Source organism: Brachyhypopomus gauderio, chromosome 1, assembly GCF_052324685.1.
Source record: "Brachyhypopomus gauderio isolate BG-103 chromosome 1, BGAUD_0.2, whole genome shotgun sequence".
In the NCBI taxonomy this organism is placed as follows: Eukaryota; Metazoa; Chordata; class Actinopteri; order Gymnotiformes; family Hypopomidae; genus Brachyhypopomus; species Brachyhypopomus gauderio.
Genome location: NC_135211.1, coordinates 18,116,106 through 18,138,285, shown reverse-complemented (window position 1 = coordinate 18,138,285; position 22,180 = coordinate 18,116,106). Strand labels below are relative to the sequence as shown.

General features: G+C 46.5%; 1 protein-coding gene across 3 annotated transcripts in view; it reads right to left on the bottom strand.

Moving 5' to 3' along the window:
* phkb (phosphorylase kinase, beta) overlaps positions 1-22,180 on the bottom strand; it is a 69,483-nt gene that overhangs the window by 45,758 nt on the left and 1,545 nt on the right. For all 3 annotated transcript variants that reach the window (XM_077000429.1, XM_077000421.1, XM_077000411.1), the window contains 7 exons: positions 21,529-21,615; positions 18,245-18,383; positions 16,364-16,463; positions 12,033-12,140; positions 11,273-11,353; positions 9,099-9,214; positions 4,833-4,896 (listed from right to left, as the gene is read on the bottom strand). In XM_077000429.1, the coding sequence (XP_076856544.1) occupies positions 4,833-4,896; positions 9,099-9,214; positions 11,273-11,353; positions 12,033-12,140; positions 16,364-16,463; positions 18,245-18,383; positions 21,529-21,615 (695 nt within the window). The remainder of the gene's footprint in view (positions 1-4,832; positions 4,897-9,098; positions 9,215-11,272; positions 11,354-12,032; positions 12,141-16,363; positions 16,464-18,244; positions 18,384-21,528; positions 21,616-22,180) is intronic.

Below are 22,180 nucleotides of genomic sequence, written 5' to 3'. Positions count from 1 at the left end.
AAGATCCAGGAGCACCGTAGGAAGACGCACCAGGTGATGAAGCACTTAATAAGTACCTGAGTCTGCAGCAGTGCATGGAGATGAGCAGGAACCATCATGGAGGACAACACCCTGCAAGGTGTGTATCACCAGCACACAGTGGAAGATGATGGATCCATGGTAATGGCTAAGGAACCGGACATAATAGTGATGGACAAACAGTAGACGATACTGTAGTGATACATGTAGTGATGAACAAACAGTAGAAGATGCTGTAGTGATACATGTAGTGATGGACAAACAGTAGAAGATGCTGTAGTGATACATGTAGTGATGGACAAACAGTAGAAGATGCTGTAGTGATACATGTAGTGATGGACAAACAGTAGAAGAGGCTGTAGTGATACATGTAGTGATGGACAAACAGTAGAAGATGCTGTAGTGATACATGTAGTGATGGACAAACAGTAGAAGATACTGTAGTGATACATGTAGTGATGGACCAACAGAAGAAAATTCTGTAGTGATACATGTAGTGATGGACAAACAGTAGAAGAGGCTGTAGTGATACATGTAGTGATGGACAAACGGTAGAAGAGGCTGTAGTGATACATGTAGTGATGGACAAACAGTAGAAGAGGCTGTAGTGATACATGTAGTGATGGACAAACAGTAGAAGAGGCTGTAGTGATACATGTAGTGATGGACAAACAGTAGAAGAGGCTGTAGTGATAGATGTAGTGATGGACAAACAGTAGAAGAGGCTGTAGTGATAGATGTAGTGATGGACAAACAGTAGAAGATACTGTAGTGATACATGTAGTGATGGACAAACAGTAGAAGATAGTGTAGTGATACATGTAGTGATGGACAAACAGTAGAAGATAGTGTAGTGGTAGATGTAGTGATGGACAAACAGTAGAAGATACTGTAGTGATAGACAAACAGTAGAAGATACTGTAGTGATACATGTAGTGATGGACAAACAGTAGAAGATACTGTAGTGATACATGTAGTGATGGACAAACAGTAGAAGATACTGTAGTGATACATGTAGTGATGGACAAACAGTAGAAGATACTGTAGTGATACATGTAGTGATGGACAAACAGTAGAAGATACTGTAGTGATACATGTAGTGATGGACAAACAGTAGAAGATACTGTAGTGATACATGTAGTGATGGACAAACAGTAGAAGAGGCTGTAGTGATACATGTAGAGATGGACAAACAGTAGAAGAGGCTGTAGTGATACATGTAGTGATGGACAAACAGTAGAAGATGCTGTAGTGATACATGTAGTGATGCCAAGTGATACAAACATCAGAAACCCCAAGGTCTGAAAGAAGCGCTGGAAAAGATGTGGAAGGCAAAGACTACAGTGGTTCCCATAGTGATCAGAGCACCAGGGGCTCTGAGCCCTAAACTGGGAGAATGACTCCAGCAGATCCCAGGAACATCAGAGATCTCCATGTAGAAGAGTTCAGTCCTGTGTACATCAGGGATCTCCATGTAGAAGAGTTCAGTCCTGTGTACATCAGGGATCTCCATGTAGAAGAGTTCAGTACTGAGTACTAGGGTTGCAACGGTATGAGATTTTCACGGTATGATAACCGTCTCAGAAAATACCGCGGTATCACGGTTATCACGGTATCACAGTTAGTTTGTATATTATTAAAAGATACACTGACCCTTAAAGAAATTACAAGTTTTTTTTTTGTTCAATTAACTATTTATTGTAGAAACCTGCAACTATTGTATACAAAATGTCTCATTTTAAAAAAAAAAGCTGTAAACTTGTTTATATAAATACTGCAAAATTAGAGAAACCTAAATCATGGATTTCAGTACAATTATTTAAGTTTAAATTATTTAATATCTGATAAACTCAGCCTGGGTCAGTGTCTGATCAACAACTGTTGTAAACGTCCGTTGTACTGCCACCAGATACTGCAGAAAGAGAGGATTTATTTCTGACATAATCACAATAGAGATTTCTATTTTAAGGCTTTCACACCGAGTCTGGTTTTAACATGTGAAAAACAGGCACGTTAGAATTTGAAAATGAACGCATGTAAATTAATGGCGTCTTTCACATCCAGTGAAAGCAAGGACCATAAAAAGCTAGGTTTATTCTTTTCACTAGTGACCGTAGCGCGCGACTCCGCACAGTTCTCTCGTATCACGTTAACAAATACGAGCCTCTTGTAATTCCAGGACGAAACATGAGAGAATGTGAAGACGTTAAGATTGGGCGTTTTGAAAATAAACAACCATTAAATAATGTGATAAAAAGCTAATTATTTCGAGTATATGTATAAATATTTAACTTTATTAAGTTTAACGTGCTGGGAAATATTGAAATGGACCTTTAAAGTGACGTACAAGTGATTTAATTCCACCTTGTAAAGGTGTATGAACCCTGCAAACATGACTTTGTTCATTGCGCTGAGGCGCGGCGCGCGCAGTTACAAAATTCGAGAGGTGCACGACCTCGCTAATCGACAGCGCGTGAGACCCTCGCGCACGGGCGGAGCCACCGCGATTACGTCATTTTCGCCGCTGACATTAGTTTAGCTTTTTTGTTTTTGTTAAAAAATTTGTTAAGTCTGATACACTTTCTGCCATTCTCACCGCTGTGTGCTGAGTAGCTGAACCGGAGCGGAGTTGCGCATGCACGGGTCAGTTTCTCCGCTGGCTTGCTTTTTACCGGTAATAAGCAAATGCACACGGTATGATAACCGTGCATTTTAATACCGTGGTATACCGTGAAACCGGTTACCGCTGCAACCCTACTGAGTACATCATCAGAGATCTCCATGTAGAAGAGTTCAGTCCTGTGTACATCAGAGATCTCCTTGTAGAAGAGTTCAGTATTGAGTATATCATCAGAGATCTCCATGTAGAAGAGTTCAGTCCTGTGTACATCAGAGATCTCCTTGTAGAAGAGTTCAGTCCTGTGTACATCAGGGATCTCCGTGTAGAAGAGTTCAGTCCTGTGTACATCAGAGATCTCCGTGTAGAAGAGTTCAGTCCTGGGAACAGTTAGGATTCTGTACAGGACCCTCAAACTCCCAGACCCAAGCATGAAGGAAAATGACTGCTTGAAAGAGATATTTATACATACTGTATATATAATTATATTCATAATTCATAACACACACACACACACACACACACACCCACCCACGCACACACACAAACATTTGATTTAGATAATAGGCAGCCTTAAAACTGCTCAAAGTTAATGTTGAAAATAGTAAAGCAGACATTCAAAAGATACTGGCAGAGTTAGTGCATTCGTAATCCTGTGCTGTTTAACACCCACATAAAACTCCCTCTCTCTCCCTCACACACAAGCACACGCACGCACACACACACGCACACACACACGCACACGCACACACACAGTAGTCGTGCTTTGTTCATCTCAAATCCTACAGCGATTCGTCAGAGTATTTCAGTGCAGCGAGAGTAGAGCTGTACCCAGCAGCCCTCTCGCAGGACTGGAGTGGATAAATCTAGCTCTTCCCTCTGACTTTCAGTGCTTGCTCTCCAGAGAGCCTGTTCTCCAGAGCTAATGACGGAGACACATCCCCGCATGGAAGGCCACGAGGGCTCAGAGGAGAGTCCAAGAGCTCTCACTAATAACCCTGACTGAGGCCCTCTGGATCCACCTCACCATGACTGCAATGAAGCACTGAGTAAAAAAAAAAAAAAAACCACCACACAGAAAATAAATGGTCATAAATTGTTGTTAATTGTGGGGTAAGCGGAGGTCCCTACTGCAGCGACGTGTCTCCAAGACCCAGGCTAACGGTACAGAGCCAACTTCTCACTAAAGCACTGAGTCACATTAAAGGTCAGAAGCAGTGTTATTCCAAACACCCACTGTGTTTACACCCGGCAGTACAGACTAGATAACGAGAGTCTCACCTCACACACTGCGTCCTCACCTCCGTCTCCGCTACTACACTGAATCACAACAGTGTGGTACAGATTCGCTGGCACAAGGTTTTCATTTTGTCTGAGATGGGCAACACTGTGTGGAAAAACAAGGGAGCGCTTTGGGGGTTTTTGTTGTTTTTCCGACCCATTTGTACATATGATGAATGCGGCCTTCTACAAATGCTGCTCCTCAACATCAAAACAAATGAATCCTACTAATGACTTCAGCAGAAAGCAGTGGAATGAGAGCAGAAGAGTCCCGACCATCCGTCACACACAGAAAACGCCCGTGGACGGAGAGTCTACACAGAGCATGTACGTCTCAGGAAACCACCCAGCGTATCATGATAGTCCAGGTCTGCTAAAGACACATAGATTTCTACTGTAACTACGGATCATTTCACAGACACCCACTGATCACCCAAAGGCCTAAAACAGAAAACCCAGTTTCATCATATCTGAGGAACAAGAAATAAAGCAGCCCAGAGTGAACTAGGGGCCTTAAAGCACCATTAAAGCAGCCCAGAGTGAACTAGGGCCCTTAAAGCACCATTAAAGCAGCCCAGAGTGAACTAGGGCCCTTAAAGCACCATTAAAGCAGCCCAGAGTGAACTAGGGGCCTTAAAGCACCATTAAAGCAGCCCAGAGTGAACTAGGGCCCTTAAAGCACCATTAAAGCAGCCCAGAGTGAACTAGGGCCCTTAAGGCACCATTAAAGCAGCCCAGAGTGAACTAGGGGCCTTAAAGCACCATTAAAGCAGCCCAGAGTGAACTAGGGGCCTTAAAGCACCATTAAAGCAGCCCAGAGTGAACTAGGGGCCTTAAAGCACCATTAAAGTCTGAAACTCCGTGTTCGTGGCTGAATAAGGCGGTGTGGTGCGGCGGGGGAAAAGATCTCACCTACCTGACTGCCAAACAGGTTGAAGCCATTGATCGCCTCCAGAGCACCTTTGGCCAGCCCCACTGAACTGCGAACACAGGAAGAGCTCAGCTGCATGATTGATTTTAGAAGCGACCTTTTTTTTTTGTCTAAAGAAAGATACTGTGCCCCCCATTTCACACCTCTCAGAGCAGGGAAGACGGTCTCAGTGGATACCACCCAAGTCTTTTGTTCTCAATATCAATACCCTTAACTGCTCCGATCCATGTCCACACTCCTTTGAAGTTAACCAGAGTGAATGGCGTCTGCCGTATTGCATTTCTTAAAGAGCCCAGTGCCTAGTGCCGGGGTTACTGGAGGTCAAACAGACCAGGCAGTGTGATAGGAGAGGACGGAAGGTCAAACCACAGTAAGCAAAACAAAACCTGCCAAAAACACTGAAAATGAGCACAGAGGCACTGAGGTAATTGTGGGTAGAGAAAAATCACAGGATAACCACAGACAGACCCACATCAGCCCAACGCAGCTACACCCAGAGCACCACCTGCAGACCAGCAGGTTTTCTCAAAGTGCAATCGATGTAGAACAAAGCAACAGGAAGGCGGAGATAAAGCAGACGGCTCTGCTGACTCAACACGCTGCTCTCCCAAGACCTCAACGCCGAGAAGGTCTGCGCACTACTGAAATACTACCTGCACGCTGGATGAAAGGAATGCAGTGGCCGCAAGTCTCTGCCTTATTGATACTTGGAGACTTCAGCACGGAAAGCAAGCCCTTTGTATTAAATTCGGCATGTTGTCCGGGGCAGACACGAACCCTGGGAGGGTCCAGGGGCTCCAGGCTCCTGCTGGATGAATCTGGCCTGTGTTCAGCAGGATGGGGAAGTGATGATGCAGCTCTCGTTTGCTTTGGTCTGGAGCACCATTTAAAACTCTCTCCTCATTCTCACTCCCTCACTCTGCAGTGTGATGGTTTCAAATCCATGCTGGAAACATTTATCAGCTCTGTCATCCCACGACTCCTAGACAGACTTCTGGCGTTCTTCTGCACAGCCCGACTCTCTCACTCCTCACTCCTTCACCTCCTCACTCCTTCACCTCCTCACTCTCACACTCCTCCTCCAACAGCGTCCTCTCTCAGCTCAGTCCAGGAGCCTGGGACAGCCAAGAGATCCCATCCACAAACACACACCCATATGGAAAATGGGTACCTACTCAAGATATAGTATCATTACTCTTGTTGTGTTATCATTTGTCCTTCACCGTTTTACTTTAGTAGTCTAAATGCATTAAACTCAAATTTGGTAGCAACTCAAATGAATGAGCCCACAACAGTCCAATCGGCCCAACTGTTGCCTTCACTGGAGTAAACTCAAACTCTGCTTTGTCTTTGTAAGCTTATTGTGGGCAATCATAATAACAACAGATACTGGGCCATATTCATAAAACTTACACTAACACACACTAGCCACACAATGGCACGTAGAATATGCAACACTTCCTATTCATAGGATACCGTTACCATGGTGACTAGTGCACCAGTGTCAACTTACCGCTGTGCTAAATTCACGTGTTTCATAGGTGAAAGCCAACCAAAATCGACATGCAAATGAGGCCATGCATATTAAAGAACAAGAGAGAGGTGACGTGAGATGGGTGAACGTTGAGCCACACCACAGCCATCAAATACAGCTGTAACCCTCACCAAGACCACCATCTGTGGGTTTCCTCTGAATCACGGCAGAGCAACAACACCGCCTCTCTGCTCCATCCATACTGAACACATACTGAAGCCCTGCACAGATATCCTGGATGATCAGAAGCTCAGTCCACTGTATACATGTGTACAGGAGCTGTCCAAGGTGCTGACCCTTATCTGACCCCAGGCTTCCTCCAGAGCTACAGGTCTGTAGTCCTCTTACTGCTCATGCAATGGCACCATTGGACTTTTTAATGGACAACCTGTATTTCAGCAAAAAAAAAAAAAAAAAGCACAGGTGATACCTAGATATTTAAAACCCTCATTCATATTCATAGGTTTTAGCATGGGATGCTTGTACAGGTGTATGAGCAGATTAAATGTGCATTTTAAGCATCGTTGGTGAATTTAGGTGTCCACATACTAAACGTGGGAATGGAGATTGGCACGACCATGTGGGTCAGTGAACCTGGTCAGAGTGGGTGCTCTTCACATGTTATAACCCCGCCATTGTTCATGGCCTGCTCAGGTTCATTATCCATTACTGCCTACAGCTGAACACGTCTATCTCGGTGTGTATGCTACATTTGTCCTTCCCGTCTCTCAACGTCCGTGTTTACTAGTTTCTTCAGTCATCCATTTTCCTGGTTACTGACCTACCAAGCTGCTCTTTACTATGATTATTGATTATTGACCTAACGAGTTGCTCTTCATATTGATTATGGATTCTCCGCTTAATCCAGCTTGGTGCTTCGATTGCTGTAAGTGGAATAAAATGCTGAAGTGGTCCTGAGTGCTGCCAGTCACTTCTGACATAGCGTCTCACCCTCCTGAGTGCTGCCAGTCACTTCTGACATAGCGTCTCACCCTGATTCCACTTCTAACACAGCATCACCCTGATACCAGTTTGGACATAAGTGTACAGCACAGAATTTGAGCTATTTGGATTAATTTTTACAATTTTTGTTAGAAACAGGGTAATTCTCTACTATTTTAAAAATATGTATTTTGTGAATTGTCAAATATCTTAATAACAAATTCAGTTACACTGGTTGCCGTACCGTTGTGGTCAAAACTAGGTCACTCATGAAAGAGGCAAACCAAAGCTGACAACATACAGAGGACACAGGGCCTGCTGCTGTCCAGGAGAGGACACAGGGCCAGTTGTTCCTGGACAGCAGTTCTTCAACTGACTTTTGAAGAACACAGGTCCAAACCATTACAGCTGATCTCAACACTGCATATACACTGTATGGGGAGTACAAAATAGTCCCAGTAAAGGGATCACTCTGTATTTTACAAGGGATGTTTACACATAACCAAGCAATAACCCTAGTACTGATTTATCCTTCTGGAAATGGACATATACAATATAACTTCTTAAAGCAATAAAACATTTTAAAGTAATAGAATTTGTCTTGCTTCTTTCCTGAAAGGGTATCTGATATATTCCTAGGAGTAGTAAATGTAATACTTCCTTTAGGCAAGTAAAGCAAGCTGAAGGAGTCATTCGTCTAATTGTCTCTCGGAGGAGACGCTATGTGCTGTGGTGATAAGGACCCAGTGAAGCAGGGAAAAGGAACTGGGATCTGCTGGGAGACACAACGTCTGGCTGCAGATCCAGAGGCTGACAGGAGTGAGTTCAGTTGGAGACTCTTTAAGAACCCATGGCGCTGGTAGGCAGAGGGAGGAGGTTCAGGCTCTTCCGCTCAGGGGGCGGCAGCAGTGGTGTCTGGCCCGGGCTGATACGCAGCCCTCTGGGGCGAGACTCTCCCGCCTGAGACCAGCCCAGCAGAGAGCATCCGAGACCAGCACTATCTCCATCAGCCCAAGAGGACCGGCTTCCTAACCAGACCAGCCCTCCTTCCCTACACACTCCCTGCCTCCCTAACCAAACCAGCCCTCCTTCCCCTACACACTCCCTGCCTCCCTAACCAGACCAGCCCTCCTTCCCTACACACTCCCTGCCTCCCTAAACAGACCAGCCCTCCTTCCCTACACACTCCCTGCCTCCCTAAACAGACCAGCCCTCCTTCCCTACACACTCCCTTACTCCTTAAACAGACCAGCCCTCCTTCCCTACACACTTTCCTGCCTCCCTCAACAGACCAGCCCTCCTTCCCTACACACTTTCCTGCCTCCCTAAACAGACCAGCCCTCCTTCCCTACACACTTTCCTGCCTCCCTAAACAGACCAGCCCTCCTTCCCTACACACTTTCCTGCCTCCCTCAACAGACCAGCCCTCCTTCCCTACACACTTTCCTGCCTCCCTTGGTGTCTTTGCTGTTTCTTGAACAGTACTTTTCACTTTTTATTTCACTGAGAATCCAAAAATACTTCCCAAATATACTAAGGAACAAATAGTAAAACCAAGCAAACAGTAACAACTCATAAAAGCAAAATACAAAACAGAAAAGAAAAAGTTGGTTAAAATGAGATTTTACAATCGCACTCTCCCAATCTCTTTGTAATCATACTTGTCAGTCATGACTAACATCTCTAACATTGCGAAGCACATGTGTGCTGAGTTTAACTAGCCGTGCGTTAGTAACTCTGAAGAGGGTGGCTGTGGTCACCATAGTGACGCTCACCTGGAATGGAGCTCCGTACTACCATTGTTGTATTTACTCCCTCTCTCCCACATCCCAAAGTCAGGGACACGATAGGCCCTCTCCACACAAAACACCAGGTTCTGGATGAACGATACCTGCACACACACACACACACACACACACACACACACACACACACACACACACACACACACACACACACACACACACACACACACACACACACACACACACAGCCACAGCCACACACACACACACACACACACACACACACACACACACACACACACACAGGAGATGAAGGAGATAGTGGTGTGTTCTCATATACCTCTAGAAAACCCCCACCCTTGTGTGGATGGTGTCTGCTGGGGGAGAAGTTCAACACAAGAGGTAAAACATACCACCACACCCCCCGCCACAAACGCAGCAGGAGAGACGAGCGCAGGACGATGACTTCAGCGGGGGAGGAAGGGGGCGTGTGTACAGTGCGGGAGCAGAGTGACGAGGGCTTTCATTTACCACGCAGTGAGGAGCCCCTCCAGCTCTTTAAACTGGGCCACAGGACGCCGGGAGAGACGTGCCAGGGGCGGAGCCCAGCGCAGGGGCGGAGCCCAGCACAGAGACAGCGCATAGTTTTATTTTAGTCTGCAATATAATGATTAATGTGTTGACTTATACAGGGTCTTAATGAAGAACCCAGGCCTCAGGAGCCAGTTTTCTGCCCTACTCTTTCTCTCTAAGCCTGTCAGACTGTAAGCAGAACAGCACACACACACACACACACACACACACACACACACACACACACACACACACACACACACACACACACACACACACACACACACACACACACGGTGATGCCACCTTCTCTTTCCCTCGCGCTCTCTCCCCATTATAATGGATTTGTGCATCATTTCGACTAAAGCTGTGCGTGCACACACACGCGTGCACACACACGCGTGCACACACACACGCGACACACGGAATGGAGGCTGGGGTGGCAGAGTGAGATCCAATGGTGTTATAATGAGATTACAAACACACAAAAAATCATTACAAACTGCCAGGAAGAAGGAGCGAACTAAATCTCCCATATCACCCTCATTTGCCCACCACTCTGCTGGTGAACACACAAACTGGCCTGCTGATTTCACATCCACGCTTTTCAAATTGCATTATGGGGCCCAGTGGGCACTGTTTAAACACGCCAATTAAGGTCTGCTCTGCAAACAGCACGAGCCCTGAGAAAAGCCACGCTGGTGTCCTGTCCACAGCCGGGACGCACGACCGGGCTGGAAAGTGCAACTTCCTCTTTGGTAAAGAAAGCCCACGTAACTGGCTCTCGAATCAAGTGTTCAGGAGAGCTTCTCGTTTCGAAGATAAAGCCAACGAATAAATAAAAGTCGCAATTATTCTACAGACGATTTCACAGCAGTGAACTGAATAAATCTCCCCGAGAGCTGGTGGCGGGAAAGAAAGATGGAATTAATGAACTCCTGCGATTTCCAGAGAGGCTAGAGGGGCAGGCGAGAGGGAGATTAAAGAATCATTCCAGCTCCACTCTCTCCTCCAGACTCACACCAACACGCATCCTTCCACTTACACATCTCATCTTCCTGTACAAATGTGCTGTCAACATTACTGTCGTGACGTGCGGCTCAAGGAAGTCAGCTTACTGTGATGTTCAGGGGCCCAGAAGAGAATTTAATATTTAACATGCCAATATTTATCCAACGGCAGGACTGAGACGAGGAAGCGGTTTTCAAGCGTCTCGGCAGGTTTGTAAAGTAGCACTAAAAGCAGACGCAATCGATTTAAATTATTTTAAGCATGATGGCGGGGCTGTCCAGGGGTAGTGTGCCCGGCGTGGGGTGGCAGCACTGGCGGCAGGAGACAGACAGCAGCGGTCAGTGGGGAGGGGAAACGTCCTGGCAGGAGCACACAGCTCACTAGCACCAGACACCTCCCCACTGACTGCTCCTGTGTAGCTATTACAACAGCTGACACAGCGTGGCAAGGGCTGGCCCTGCGTCCGCCGCAAAGCGACACCATTACCGCACACTGTTCCAATTTGTGCAGGAAAATGTGTGGGTCATCGTGCTGTGGGCAGGGATGTTTCTCGGGAGGGTAAAATGACACTGTTGTGTTTTATTCGATTCTCTGTTGGAGGTCTCGATTCCTGTCAGTACCTCATCAGTGTTGTAGATGATCTGTAGACCAGAACTAATCATCTCCACCAGATACAGGAGGAACAGAGACACAGCATCGATCTGCAGAGAGAGAGAGAGAGAGAGAGAGAGAGAGAGAGAGAGAGAGAGAGAGAGAGAGAGAGAGAGAGAGAGAGAGAGAGAGAGAAAGTGTGTGCATGTTTGTGTGTGAGAGAAGCAGAGAGGAGGTAAAGAGAGACAGAGAGTGTGTATGTGTGTGAGAGAGAGAGAGAGAGAGAGAGAGAGAGAGAGACAGAGAGAAAGTGTGTGCATGTTTGTGTGTGTGAGAAGCAGAGTGAGAAGCAGAGAGGAGGTAAAGAGAGAGAGAGTGTGTATGTGTGTGTGTGTGAGAGAGAGAGAGAGAGAGAGGTCAAGTAACTGCCTGGTTGAGCCCATTTCTCTGAGGTCATCTGACAGGTCTGCATCTGAACGTGAGCGGACTTCCCTGACTGAACGAGTAATGGGATTCTCTGTGGGAGAGATGCTGAAGGCAGCAGAGCTCATTTAGGGCTCATCTAGAGCTCATACCCAGCGTACCACAAACCTGTGGTTTCTTAACACTGTACACTGCCATTGTGCCAAATTGAACCAATGGTGAACATCAGTGCTGCTAGGAAGTGATGTGCTAGTAATTTACCGATCTATCAGTGTAAACGTTTGGAGTTAAACTCTGTCACCAAGTCTTGTGTTTGGACGGAGTGTGTAACTGGGAAGGGGTTGAACCCGAGGAGAAGCCAAGTACCTGCAGATGACTGTACTCAGCATAGGAATAAATCTCATCTCCTGTGTGGACGTTGAATGCCGAATGTAGACATGAGGAAGGACTGGGGTCCTGTTTAAACCTCTCCACCTGAGAGAGAGAGAGAGAGAGAGAGAGAGAGAGAGAGAGAGAGAGAGAGAGAGAGAGAGAGAGAGAGAGAAAGACATGAACAGAAAGAGATAACTGGCCATGACAGATGCATCTCACACTCCATCTGTCCAAAGTCTCCATTTTATTATCATCAAATCCTCAGTAAGGCATGTGAAGGACAGTCAACTGGCACGGTACACTAATTCTGAGTAGCATCACATTCCTCCACCTCCCTCCACCCACACTCTGATACACCAGCACCAGCACCTCCTCTAGAGTAAACCTTCAACACATGTGCTGACTTTGTGTATACAGGTTAGCCAGGCCAGATGTGCTGTTGGGGCGGCAGAGAGAACAGCTTCCTGTGATCAACACTGGCCTTCATTAAGGGGGGGGGGGTGTTTAGGGGTCACTCTGTAAAGGGTATCTGGAGGCATCTGGAGGTAGCACAACCTGACGGGCTGCCGGGATGGGGTCAGCCCGGCCCTGTGTGGATGTCCCGCGTGTGTGTGGATGGCCCGCGGGTCTCCTCAGGCTGACCAGACAGCTCTCCGTCTACTGCAAACGCCTCTCTCAACACTCCTTAAAAATGCATTAGTCTCTTGTTTCTATCCAAAGGAGATATTTCCTGGATGAGGAAACACTGCATACAGACACACGGCAGGTTTTCTAGATCCCATCTGCATCTAAATTGAATTTCATTAAAGGGAAACCAACTGATGTTTTTTGGTCTTGTCAAAATTGCCTCATTGGGAATGAATTTAAGATTTGTTTTAAAATTTTCTTTTAAATGGTTTTTAAGGGAAACAGGGGTTCTGTTACATTAGTGGTGTTGATATTCAAACCAGTAGGTACACACATATTCCATGTTTATACTTAGACTGCTGATAATGCTAAAATTATGCAAAAAACATAAAAAATAAATTTTCCTATTATTTTCTTACAGTGCTTAGCTTGTAACTCATAGCCCTGCAAGTACTAATTTAATTTAATTAGCACAAACCATTTCATGCAATTATTTTCTACAAGGCTTCACACCCCATGTTCCTCCCACTGGCCAAGTAAGACTTTCTGAATGACTTCCGTTACTTATGAAGAACTTTTGAAAAGTCTAAAGAATTGTACTTCATGTCTAATTCTTGTTTGGAATTTCTGAGTTTATGAGTTGTAATTGGGATAATTCCTAATTATTTGTAAACTCAAAAACACCTTTAGAAGTAGAAAAATGTTCTCATAGGCTTTAGTCCACTGAGACAGGATACTGTGAAGCAGAGGGCAGGTGTGATGGCAGCGCTCACTACACACCGCTGTGACTCCGCGCCGCTGTGACTCCGCGCTCGCTACGCGCCGCTGAGACTCCGCGCTCGCTACGCGCCGCTGAGACTCCGCGTTCACTATGCGCTGCTGAGACTCTGCGCTCACTACATGCTGCTGAGACTCCGTGTTCACTATGCTGTCAATTTTTCAACTGAGCATGAAACATACAGGCACTCATAGTATAAATAAAGTGGTAAAAATAAATGTCCCATTTTCACTCTTCCGTTCTTCTGATCATTTCACTCTGGCCTCTTCCTCCTCTCCTGCTCTCTCTCTCTCCACCCCCGCGTTCCTCTGTCCCAGATATGTCCTGGTCTCTCTCGTCTTTTCCTTCACCCTGGGCAGTGCTGTGTGGGACGGTGATGAGGACACGTGCAGCAGGTCTCAGTTCCTCCCCCACAGGGGCAGAGATGGAAAACACAGCAGTCAGGTGATGTCTCACACACCTGGAGTGATGCGGACCCCTACACAGCAGTCAGGTGATGTCTCACACACCTGGAGTGATGCGGACCCCTACACAGCAGTCAGGTGACGTCTCACACACCTGGAGTGATGCGGACCCCTACACAGCAGTCAGGTGACGTCTCACACACCTGGAGTGATGCGGACCCCTACACAGCAGTCAGGTGACGTCTCACACACCTGGAGTGATGCGGACCCCTACACAGCAGTCAGGTGACGTCTCACACACCTGGAGTGATGCGGACCCCTACACAGCAGTCAGGTGACGTCTCACACACCTGGAGTGATGCAGACCCCTACACAGCAGTCAGGTGACGTCTCACACACCTGGAGTGATGCAGACCCCTACACAGCAGTCAGGTGACGTCTCACACACCTGGAGTGATGCAGACCCCTACACAGCAGTCAGGTGATGTCTCACACACCTGGAGTGATGCAGACCCCTACACAGCAGTCAGGTGATGTCTCACACACCTGGAGTGATGCGGACCCCTACACAGCAGTCAGGTGACGTCTCACACACCTGGAGTGATGCGGACCCCTACACAGAAGTGAGGTGACGTCTCACACACCTGGAGTGATGCGGACCCCTCCCCTACACAGAAGTGAGGTGACGTCTCACACACCTGGAGTGATGCGGACCCCTACACAGCAGTCAGGTGACGTCTCACACACCTGGAAGTCAACCGGGTGTGTGAGATGAAACTGAGACAACAGCAGCACAGGTACTGAAGCAGCAGAGCACCTGCGGGTGTGTATCACCCTGCGCCCTGCAGACTCCCTGACCATGGATCTGTGTCTGCAACTTAAATATACAAACACTGATAATGAGCGCATGTGCGTGTGTGTGTGTGTGTGTGTGTGTGTGTGTGTGTGGCTCTAATGCCACACTTTTTTCCTCCTGACCCATGCATCTCGCTGGTGGAGGGGGACGCTCACACCTGGACCCCCAGGCGGACGTGCTGCTGCCGGGTAAGTGGACTTAACCAGCGGCCCAAAAGCCACCGCGCTCCATCTGAGCAGTCGAGACAGCTGCTAACGAGCACCGCGCTGTTTAATTAACTGGATAAACGGTACATTCTAATTAAGACACGGAAAAGCTTTCCCTCAAATTAGGTCTTGGGAGGTCAGGATTAAATGAAACGGAACAATTTCAAAGGCAAAAAAAAAAGAGAGCTGTGCATGTGTGTGCGCGACACAGCATGCGTGTGTGTGTATGTACGACAATGACTAAGGAAAACTGGTGTACTGTAGGGGTTTGTAATTAAGAATCATTTTAACAAGCAGCACTATACGTGGCGAAAGCACATGTCTACACATGTTTGTTTTTTCTTTCAGATTATTAATCTAATTCTTCATCAAGAGGGCCTTACAACTAGCATAGACTGTGAATGCTGTCTATGAACCCTAGAAGCCAGTACCGGCCCCCAATCGAAGGGGCAATCTACATGGTTAATCCTAAGATAACTCTGCAAGGTAAGCTCATAGCATGATTATACTGATACATAATGTCACTGCAATATGCCTTGTACTATTAAAACACAACAGTGAATGTTTCAAGATTGTCTTTATTTGTATATGTTAAAGGGTTCATTTGTATATTGTAGCTATCTGCATAATCAGTAGTATAAAGTTCTGTGGACATAACGGTTAGCCAAGGACACACCGTACAGCTCTAGATGCACTAGAACACCCCCCCCCCCTTCTAGAATCTTTCCTACAGTTCTAGAGCCTGTTTGTTATTTGTAGAACTGCCTTGACCCGTTATTATATAAACAGGACAGCGGGCTACAGGATATTTGAGTCTAGCTGGTGACATGTGTGGTGGGCGAGGGGTGAGGCACTGCATGGTTCCTGTGTCCTGCGTAACTCTCCTGAAGTCTGCAGCCCTGACCCCAGCCAGTCAACGCTTTGAACAACACAAAGACGTGTATGGCACACACGCCTTGGTTATTACAGGCATCTCACCCCCTCTCAGCAACATGAACTTTAATAAACATAACTCCTTCACTGGTTTCTTATAGGTCAGCAGGATATTGCAAATGGCACCAAAGAAAAATATTTATATTGGTACTAATACATGAAACCTATGACTTTAAGCATTAAGACTATATTAATTCTAAACATATTAAATGTGCCTTTCCTGCAAGTTGCCATGCACACCACATTACATATGCTCGGCAAACAGCATGACTAAAAGTAGGCTTTACAATGAAACACTCCATGTACTCATTACAGCCTTTATTTACATTCGAGATATTTCACCATGCCAACGTCCCTGCAGATCTCTGAGCTGTGCAGACCCCAAATCAACCCCCCCTTCCTGCCCCCTCTACCCACCCACACGCCCCCTTCTCCCCCCTCTACCCACCCACACCCCCCCTTCTCCCCCCTCTACCCACCCACACCCCCACTCACTCACACACACACACACACACACTCACCTTGTCTGACTGCCGCATGTAACAGTAGAGGATCCCACGCATGCACTTAATGGCCGAGTGTTCCAACTCATGTGTGCGGCCCATGTCATCATCAATACGCCTGCACAGCAAACACACACTTAGAACTACAGCATGGCAGACACACACTCAGAACTACAGCATGGCAGACACACACACACACACACACACACACACACACACTCAGAACTACAGCACGGCAGACACACACTCAAAACTTAGCATATATTAATCAATTATTAATCATACATATATAAATATCCATTCACCCCCCTCACAACACACACACACCTCCATATACCAACCTATACTAACCCATAAACACACCTCCATATAAACTTTACACTACCCTACACACACACACACACACACACTCTAATCTAACCTACACATGCATATATATGCTATACTAACCTACACACACTTCCATATGAATTCTATTCTAACCTACATACACACATCCATATCAGCTCTTTACTAACCTACACACACACACACACACACACACACACACACACACACACCTGCATCTAAACTCTATACTAACCTACACACACACACAAAGTCACAAGGGCAGTAAATAATGAGTTCAGGCAAGGCTGTCCAGATTGAGATCATCTTAATTAAACAGTGTGAGCAGTGCTAATGGAGAGAGGAGACAAACGACCAAACGTGTCTCTGATAAACCCAGTCGTCTATTTTTACTCTGGTCCCCGTCCTCCGGGAGCCCGGTTCCCCTCCAGGCTGGAGAAGCAGAGAGAAGCCATCGTGCTGACTCCTAAGGAGTTCTGCCTTCCGGCCCTGGGGACTTTGTGAGCAGGAGAAAGATCCTTCACCCATGGCTTTCTGAATCCCACAGAGGAGTTCTTACAAAGAGCTGGAGGGAAAACCTGCTCCAGAAAGAGGTGGAGCCTATTGAGCCTCAGCCTATCAGATCCAGAGCAAGACATGTCAGAGTTTTGTTGGTTGTTGAATTATAACGTGTATTTTATGCTCAGACTCCATAACTATTTTGGAAGCTTTAATTGCAGACAATCTGCAGCTTCTAGACCGGTGCTGAAAAGTGTCCAGTGATCCGTTCCAACTAGTTGTCTGTACATCTGCTCGTGTAAAGTGCTACACTACAAGACATATTTAAACAAATGCTCATCTCTGTAGGGGATGTCTACTTAATAAAGGGTCCAAGCACACAGAGATGGAGCATAATCGTTTCTGCTTGAGATCTTCCGCTACTCTTTATTGGTAGCCCTGGACCAATAGGGCGTGCTCCACAATGCTTTAATTAGGGGTTTTTTTCTTTCAGAATTTCTATCTATTTCCATTATCAGTGGTTATATTCTTCTGTGGGGAGGTTTTGATTTATTTTACTTGCCCTTTCTGCCTGCAACCAAAGATGAAGGAAGATACAGGCAACGGTTTATTACATGTAAAATATAATATGGTCATCTGAATCAAAAATTATATTAATTCTGGGAGGGGCACATTTTATTACATAGCCCAGTGTTACTTGTGAGAACTGTGAGAATTTCCTTCATAATAAAGTTCTAAAAGACAAGAGTCCACCAAACCTGTCCTAGCTCCACAATCTGCTCCAGGTTCAGAATTCCTTTTTGACCAAGAACAAGGTTTGCCCAGCACTGACGAATCACATGTTACTGAACACTACCTGCATCCCCCACCACAGAACCACACGGAGCACCGGAACTGCACACTGGAGTGGCCCACACTGTTTAAACCACCGTATCCCGAATTAACAGTGGGAGGAAAACACCTTGACTTCACTGTGTGGCCCACACTTAGCTGCAGTCAAAAATCAAGTGATTTGATGGATCTTTGATGTGGGTGGGCGTTTGTGTCTCTCACCGATACGCCAGAGCCAGGGCCCAGGAACTGGCTGCACAGTATAAGGAGTCCCGCACCTTGGCTTCCTTACAGTCAGAGCAGGTCTTCACCGGGAACAGGCCCGTCGTAGGGCTCTGATAGTTCAGAATGGTCGTCTTCACTAGAGGGAAAAACGGGTGAGAGAGACATGGGGAGAGGGAGTGAGTGAAAGCAGGGCTGGGGAGAGAGACACTCAAGTATTGATCCCGTATAGAGGACTCTTATCAAAGAGCACCCCCCCCCCCCCCCCCCCACCATTAACAGTAATGAGAAGAGAGACATGGTCGTCCATAGTTTGCTCAAACTGCCAGACGAGGTTTAGCTTAATGCATTTTCCACCAATCAAAAAGGGCTTGAAGGCAAATCTGACAGCATTTCATTAGCTTTTCCCTTTCGCTTCACATCACCTCCATTCAAGCACAGGTTAATGTTCCTCTACACTTGTTCTCCAACCTTTCACCCATTTGTGAACTTTTGTTTTGATCCATGATCCAAGACTAGAGAAGACAATGCAGCAGACTCTGGATCCACCGACATAACCCAGGGTCTGGATCCACTGAACCTGGATCTCAGTTCCATCGCATTAACCCAGCATTAACCCAGGATTAACCCAGCATTAACCCAGGATCCAGAGCCCTAACCATACCAACAGACATTCATCTCTGCATATGACTATCACTCTCTCTTCTAGTGCATCCAGGTTAAAGAGGAAAGCAGGATATTTCCCAGCAGTCTGCTGTGCTGGTACAGATGAAGGGTGCGTCCACTGCGGTCTGCAGTTTGCTACCCACAGGCTGTTCCACAGAGCCACAGTCAGCAGGGCTGCAGATAAAGAGGTCGGGGGCCAAAGGAGGGAAACATTAATAAACACTTCACAGGCCCCGCGGCTAACGTGACCCCAGAGAACGGCGGCGCCGCTCACAGCGAGCGGGAGAAATCCCCCGTTATCTGATCAGAGGCGGCGGAAGAGAGTCGGCCTCCAGCAGCAACGCCGCTGATGATGAATGGACAGAGCACGCGACACTCGGGCCTCCATTAGCAACCGTTTCCTCCGCAGCGCACGCTAAACCAGCAATCAAGGGCGACCCAGACGTGAGAACGACAGCACAACACAAAACTCATTTACAGTCGATTCACAGCCGGCCGCGGATGAGCGGCACCTGCACAAACTGAAAGGGAGAGGGAGAGGGAGGGAGAGAGAGAGAGGGAGAGAGAGCCCTCTCTGACGATGAAAAAAGACATAGATTACATATTATTTATACTCTATCAGTGGATGGAGAAGCCTATCAAGGCGCTCTAGATGCAAACTCACAAAACACAGTGTCTGTCATATATCAGTATAATGTGCGTCTAAATCAACTGCTAATGTTACAAATATACACAGTGTGTATGAGTCACACACTCTGAGTGGGTCATTTTTCTGTTCAGACAGAGAGAGAGAGGCAGAGGCAAGAGTCTAAGATGGGGGTGTGGGTCTTTTTCTCTAATAGAAGTTAACGGCTGTTTTTCCGACTTAATCTGAGGAATGAAGCTGCACCGCGGGCAGGAGAGGAGAGACGGGGAGGAGAGGAGAGACGGGGAGCAGTGAGGAGAATTACCACATAAATAAGAAAACCAACAGCTGAGAGAGAGACCCACACAGGCAGACAGAGATAAAAAGAAAGAGATAGAAAGAAAATGTGTGTGTGTGATTTGTGTGTGTGAGAGAGAGAGAGAGAGAGAGAGAGAGAAAGAGAGAGAGAGAGAGAAAGAGAGAAAGAGAGAGAGAGAGAGAGAGAGAGAGAGAGAGAGAGAGATACACCCAGAATAACTGTCACATTTTGGCAATGTTCCAGTATTGTGTGCCCGGTTTTAAGCTACTGTAGAGACAAAGCATGAAGATACATTTGAATGTATCAATATAGCAAAATATAAAGAACGGTGGTTAGCTTTCGGGTCCTGGGGTCAGCAGAAAAGGCTGTGTGTGTGTGTGTGTGTGTGTGTGTGTGTGTGTGTGTGTGTGTGTGTGTGTGTGTGTGTGTGTGTGTGTGTGTGTGTGTGTGTGTGTGTGTGTGTGTGCGTGTGTGTGCATATCTGTGCGTATGTGCACATGTGTGTCACAATGTAGGAGCAAAAGGAACTTCAGAACTATAGACTGCCATAATGATTATCAGTGCCTGTGTGTGTGTGTGTGTATGTGTGTGTGTGTGTGTGTGTGTGTGTGTGTGTGTGTGTGTGTGTGTGTGTGTGTGTGTGTGTGCCCACATTTGGAGACACAGCAGTGGCAGCATGGTGAACGCAGGAAGTGTGACACCCCATTACCTCCATTACTTCCTCCAACTGTTCCACATAATGCTCCACATTTCAGATCACACCGCTGCCCCTAAAACTGTCGTCCTGATTCGTTTTGGAAAGGCTCTCGAAGACAAGCCCACACCAGCAGTACTCTCCTTAAAGTATTGCTTTTACTGTCAAAAGACCAGGCTTAGCGTACGGCCCGCCACAGTCACGTGCCTTTCTACGAGCTACCAAAACCCAGACTGCATTACGTGTCATCTGAGATGGAGACATTGTCCTGAGTTAATCATCTCTCGTTGTCCAATCAGAGGTAAGGAAACCCTCTAGAAGCGAATCCAAATCTTCATTTATTTGACAGCTGGCATTTCAGTAACTGGAATTACAGTTGAAAACTGGCAACAGTAGATGGTTGTGAAAGATAATAGAAGAATCAGGAAGAAGAAAAAGAAGAAAAGGATTTAGAGCTATTAAAGACAACAGAGGAGCAGAAAGACAAACAGTGAAAAGGGGAGAGTGAAAAAAAAGATAGAAAGAAAGACAGATAGAGACAGCCTGCTACATGCTGGCCAGTGAAGGAGAATGTAGACGTATTGATTACGGACACAAGAGGGACGAGGAGCAAAAAGAAAGAGGCATCCAGGGCCTACAGATGATACAGAGTGTGTACTAGACCTAGTGCGTACTGAAGATGTAATGCATAGTGGAGATGTAGTGCATACTAGAGATGTAGTGTGTACTGAAGATGTAGTGCATACTAGAGATGTAGTGCGTACTGGAGGTGTAGTGCATACTAGAGATGTAGTGTGTACTGGAGGTGTGCATGGGAGACACAGGGACTCACAGTGTATGAGACAGACATGGCGTAGAGGAGCTACAGATCGGACAGCTGCATAGCGTACGTAAGGCCCAGACTCTAAAACTCTCTGATGCGTTAGCTACATAAATAATGCGATGAGCACCAAAAGCTAGTCTGGTTCTGCACACCTCACCTGCCCTGTAGAAGTGATCCAGTTTATCCCACAGAGGCTCATCCTCGCTGTGCAGAATCGACAGCTTCAGGGGTTCGTAAATGGAGCCTGAACACAGGGACCAGAGAGCATGGTTTAGCACCATCACGTGCACATATTCCTGACCTCATAAGCACACATCATCCCATTTGCTCAACAGGAATGCAGTCAGGCTGATGCTTATTTGAGAGCCTAGCATATACTACAAGGGTCCTAGTCCAGACTATAGATCAACACCTGTACTATTGAGTAGGTTGCTAATGGTAAACTTCATTATACATGGGGTCACTTATATATCACCTACTACAGTATTATTTGGTTTTCCGTTTCCGTTTATTATTCTGAACATAATATTTCTGTGCCAGAAGAACAAGGCAAGCCAAGAAACAAAAAAGGCTATAATAAAGATTTGGCAGTGCATTTTTTGGCAATCAAGTATAGATTTTAAATTGAAGTCACTGGCACAAGTGCAGACTGGAACGGGGTCCTAGGAACAGAACAGGCAGTATGCTGTGATGTGGAGGGAGTCTCAGGGAACCCCCTCCATGGGAGCACCATTTCAGACACATTTAACTTTGGAGTGATTTACATTTTAATGGAATCGACCCAGGGTCAATTCCTCGGGTACTAAAAA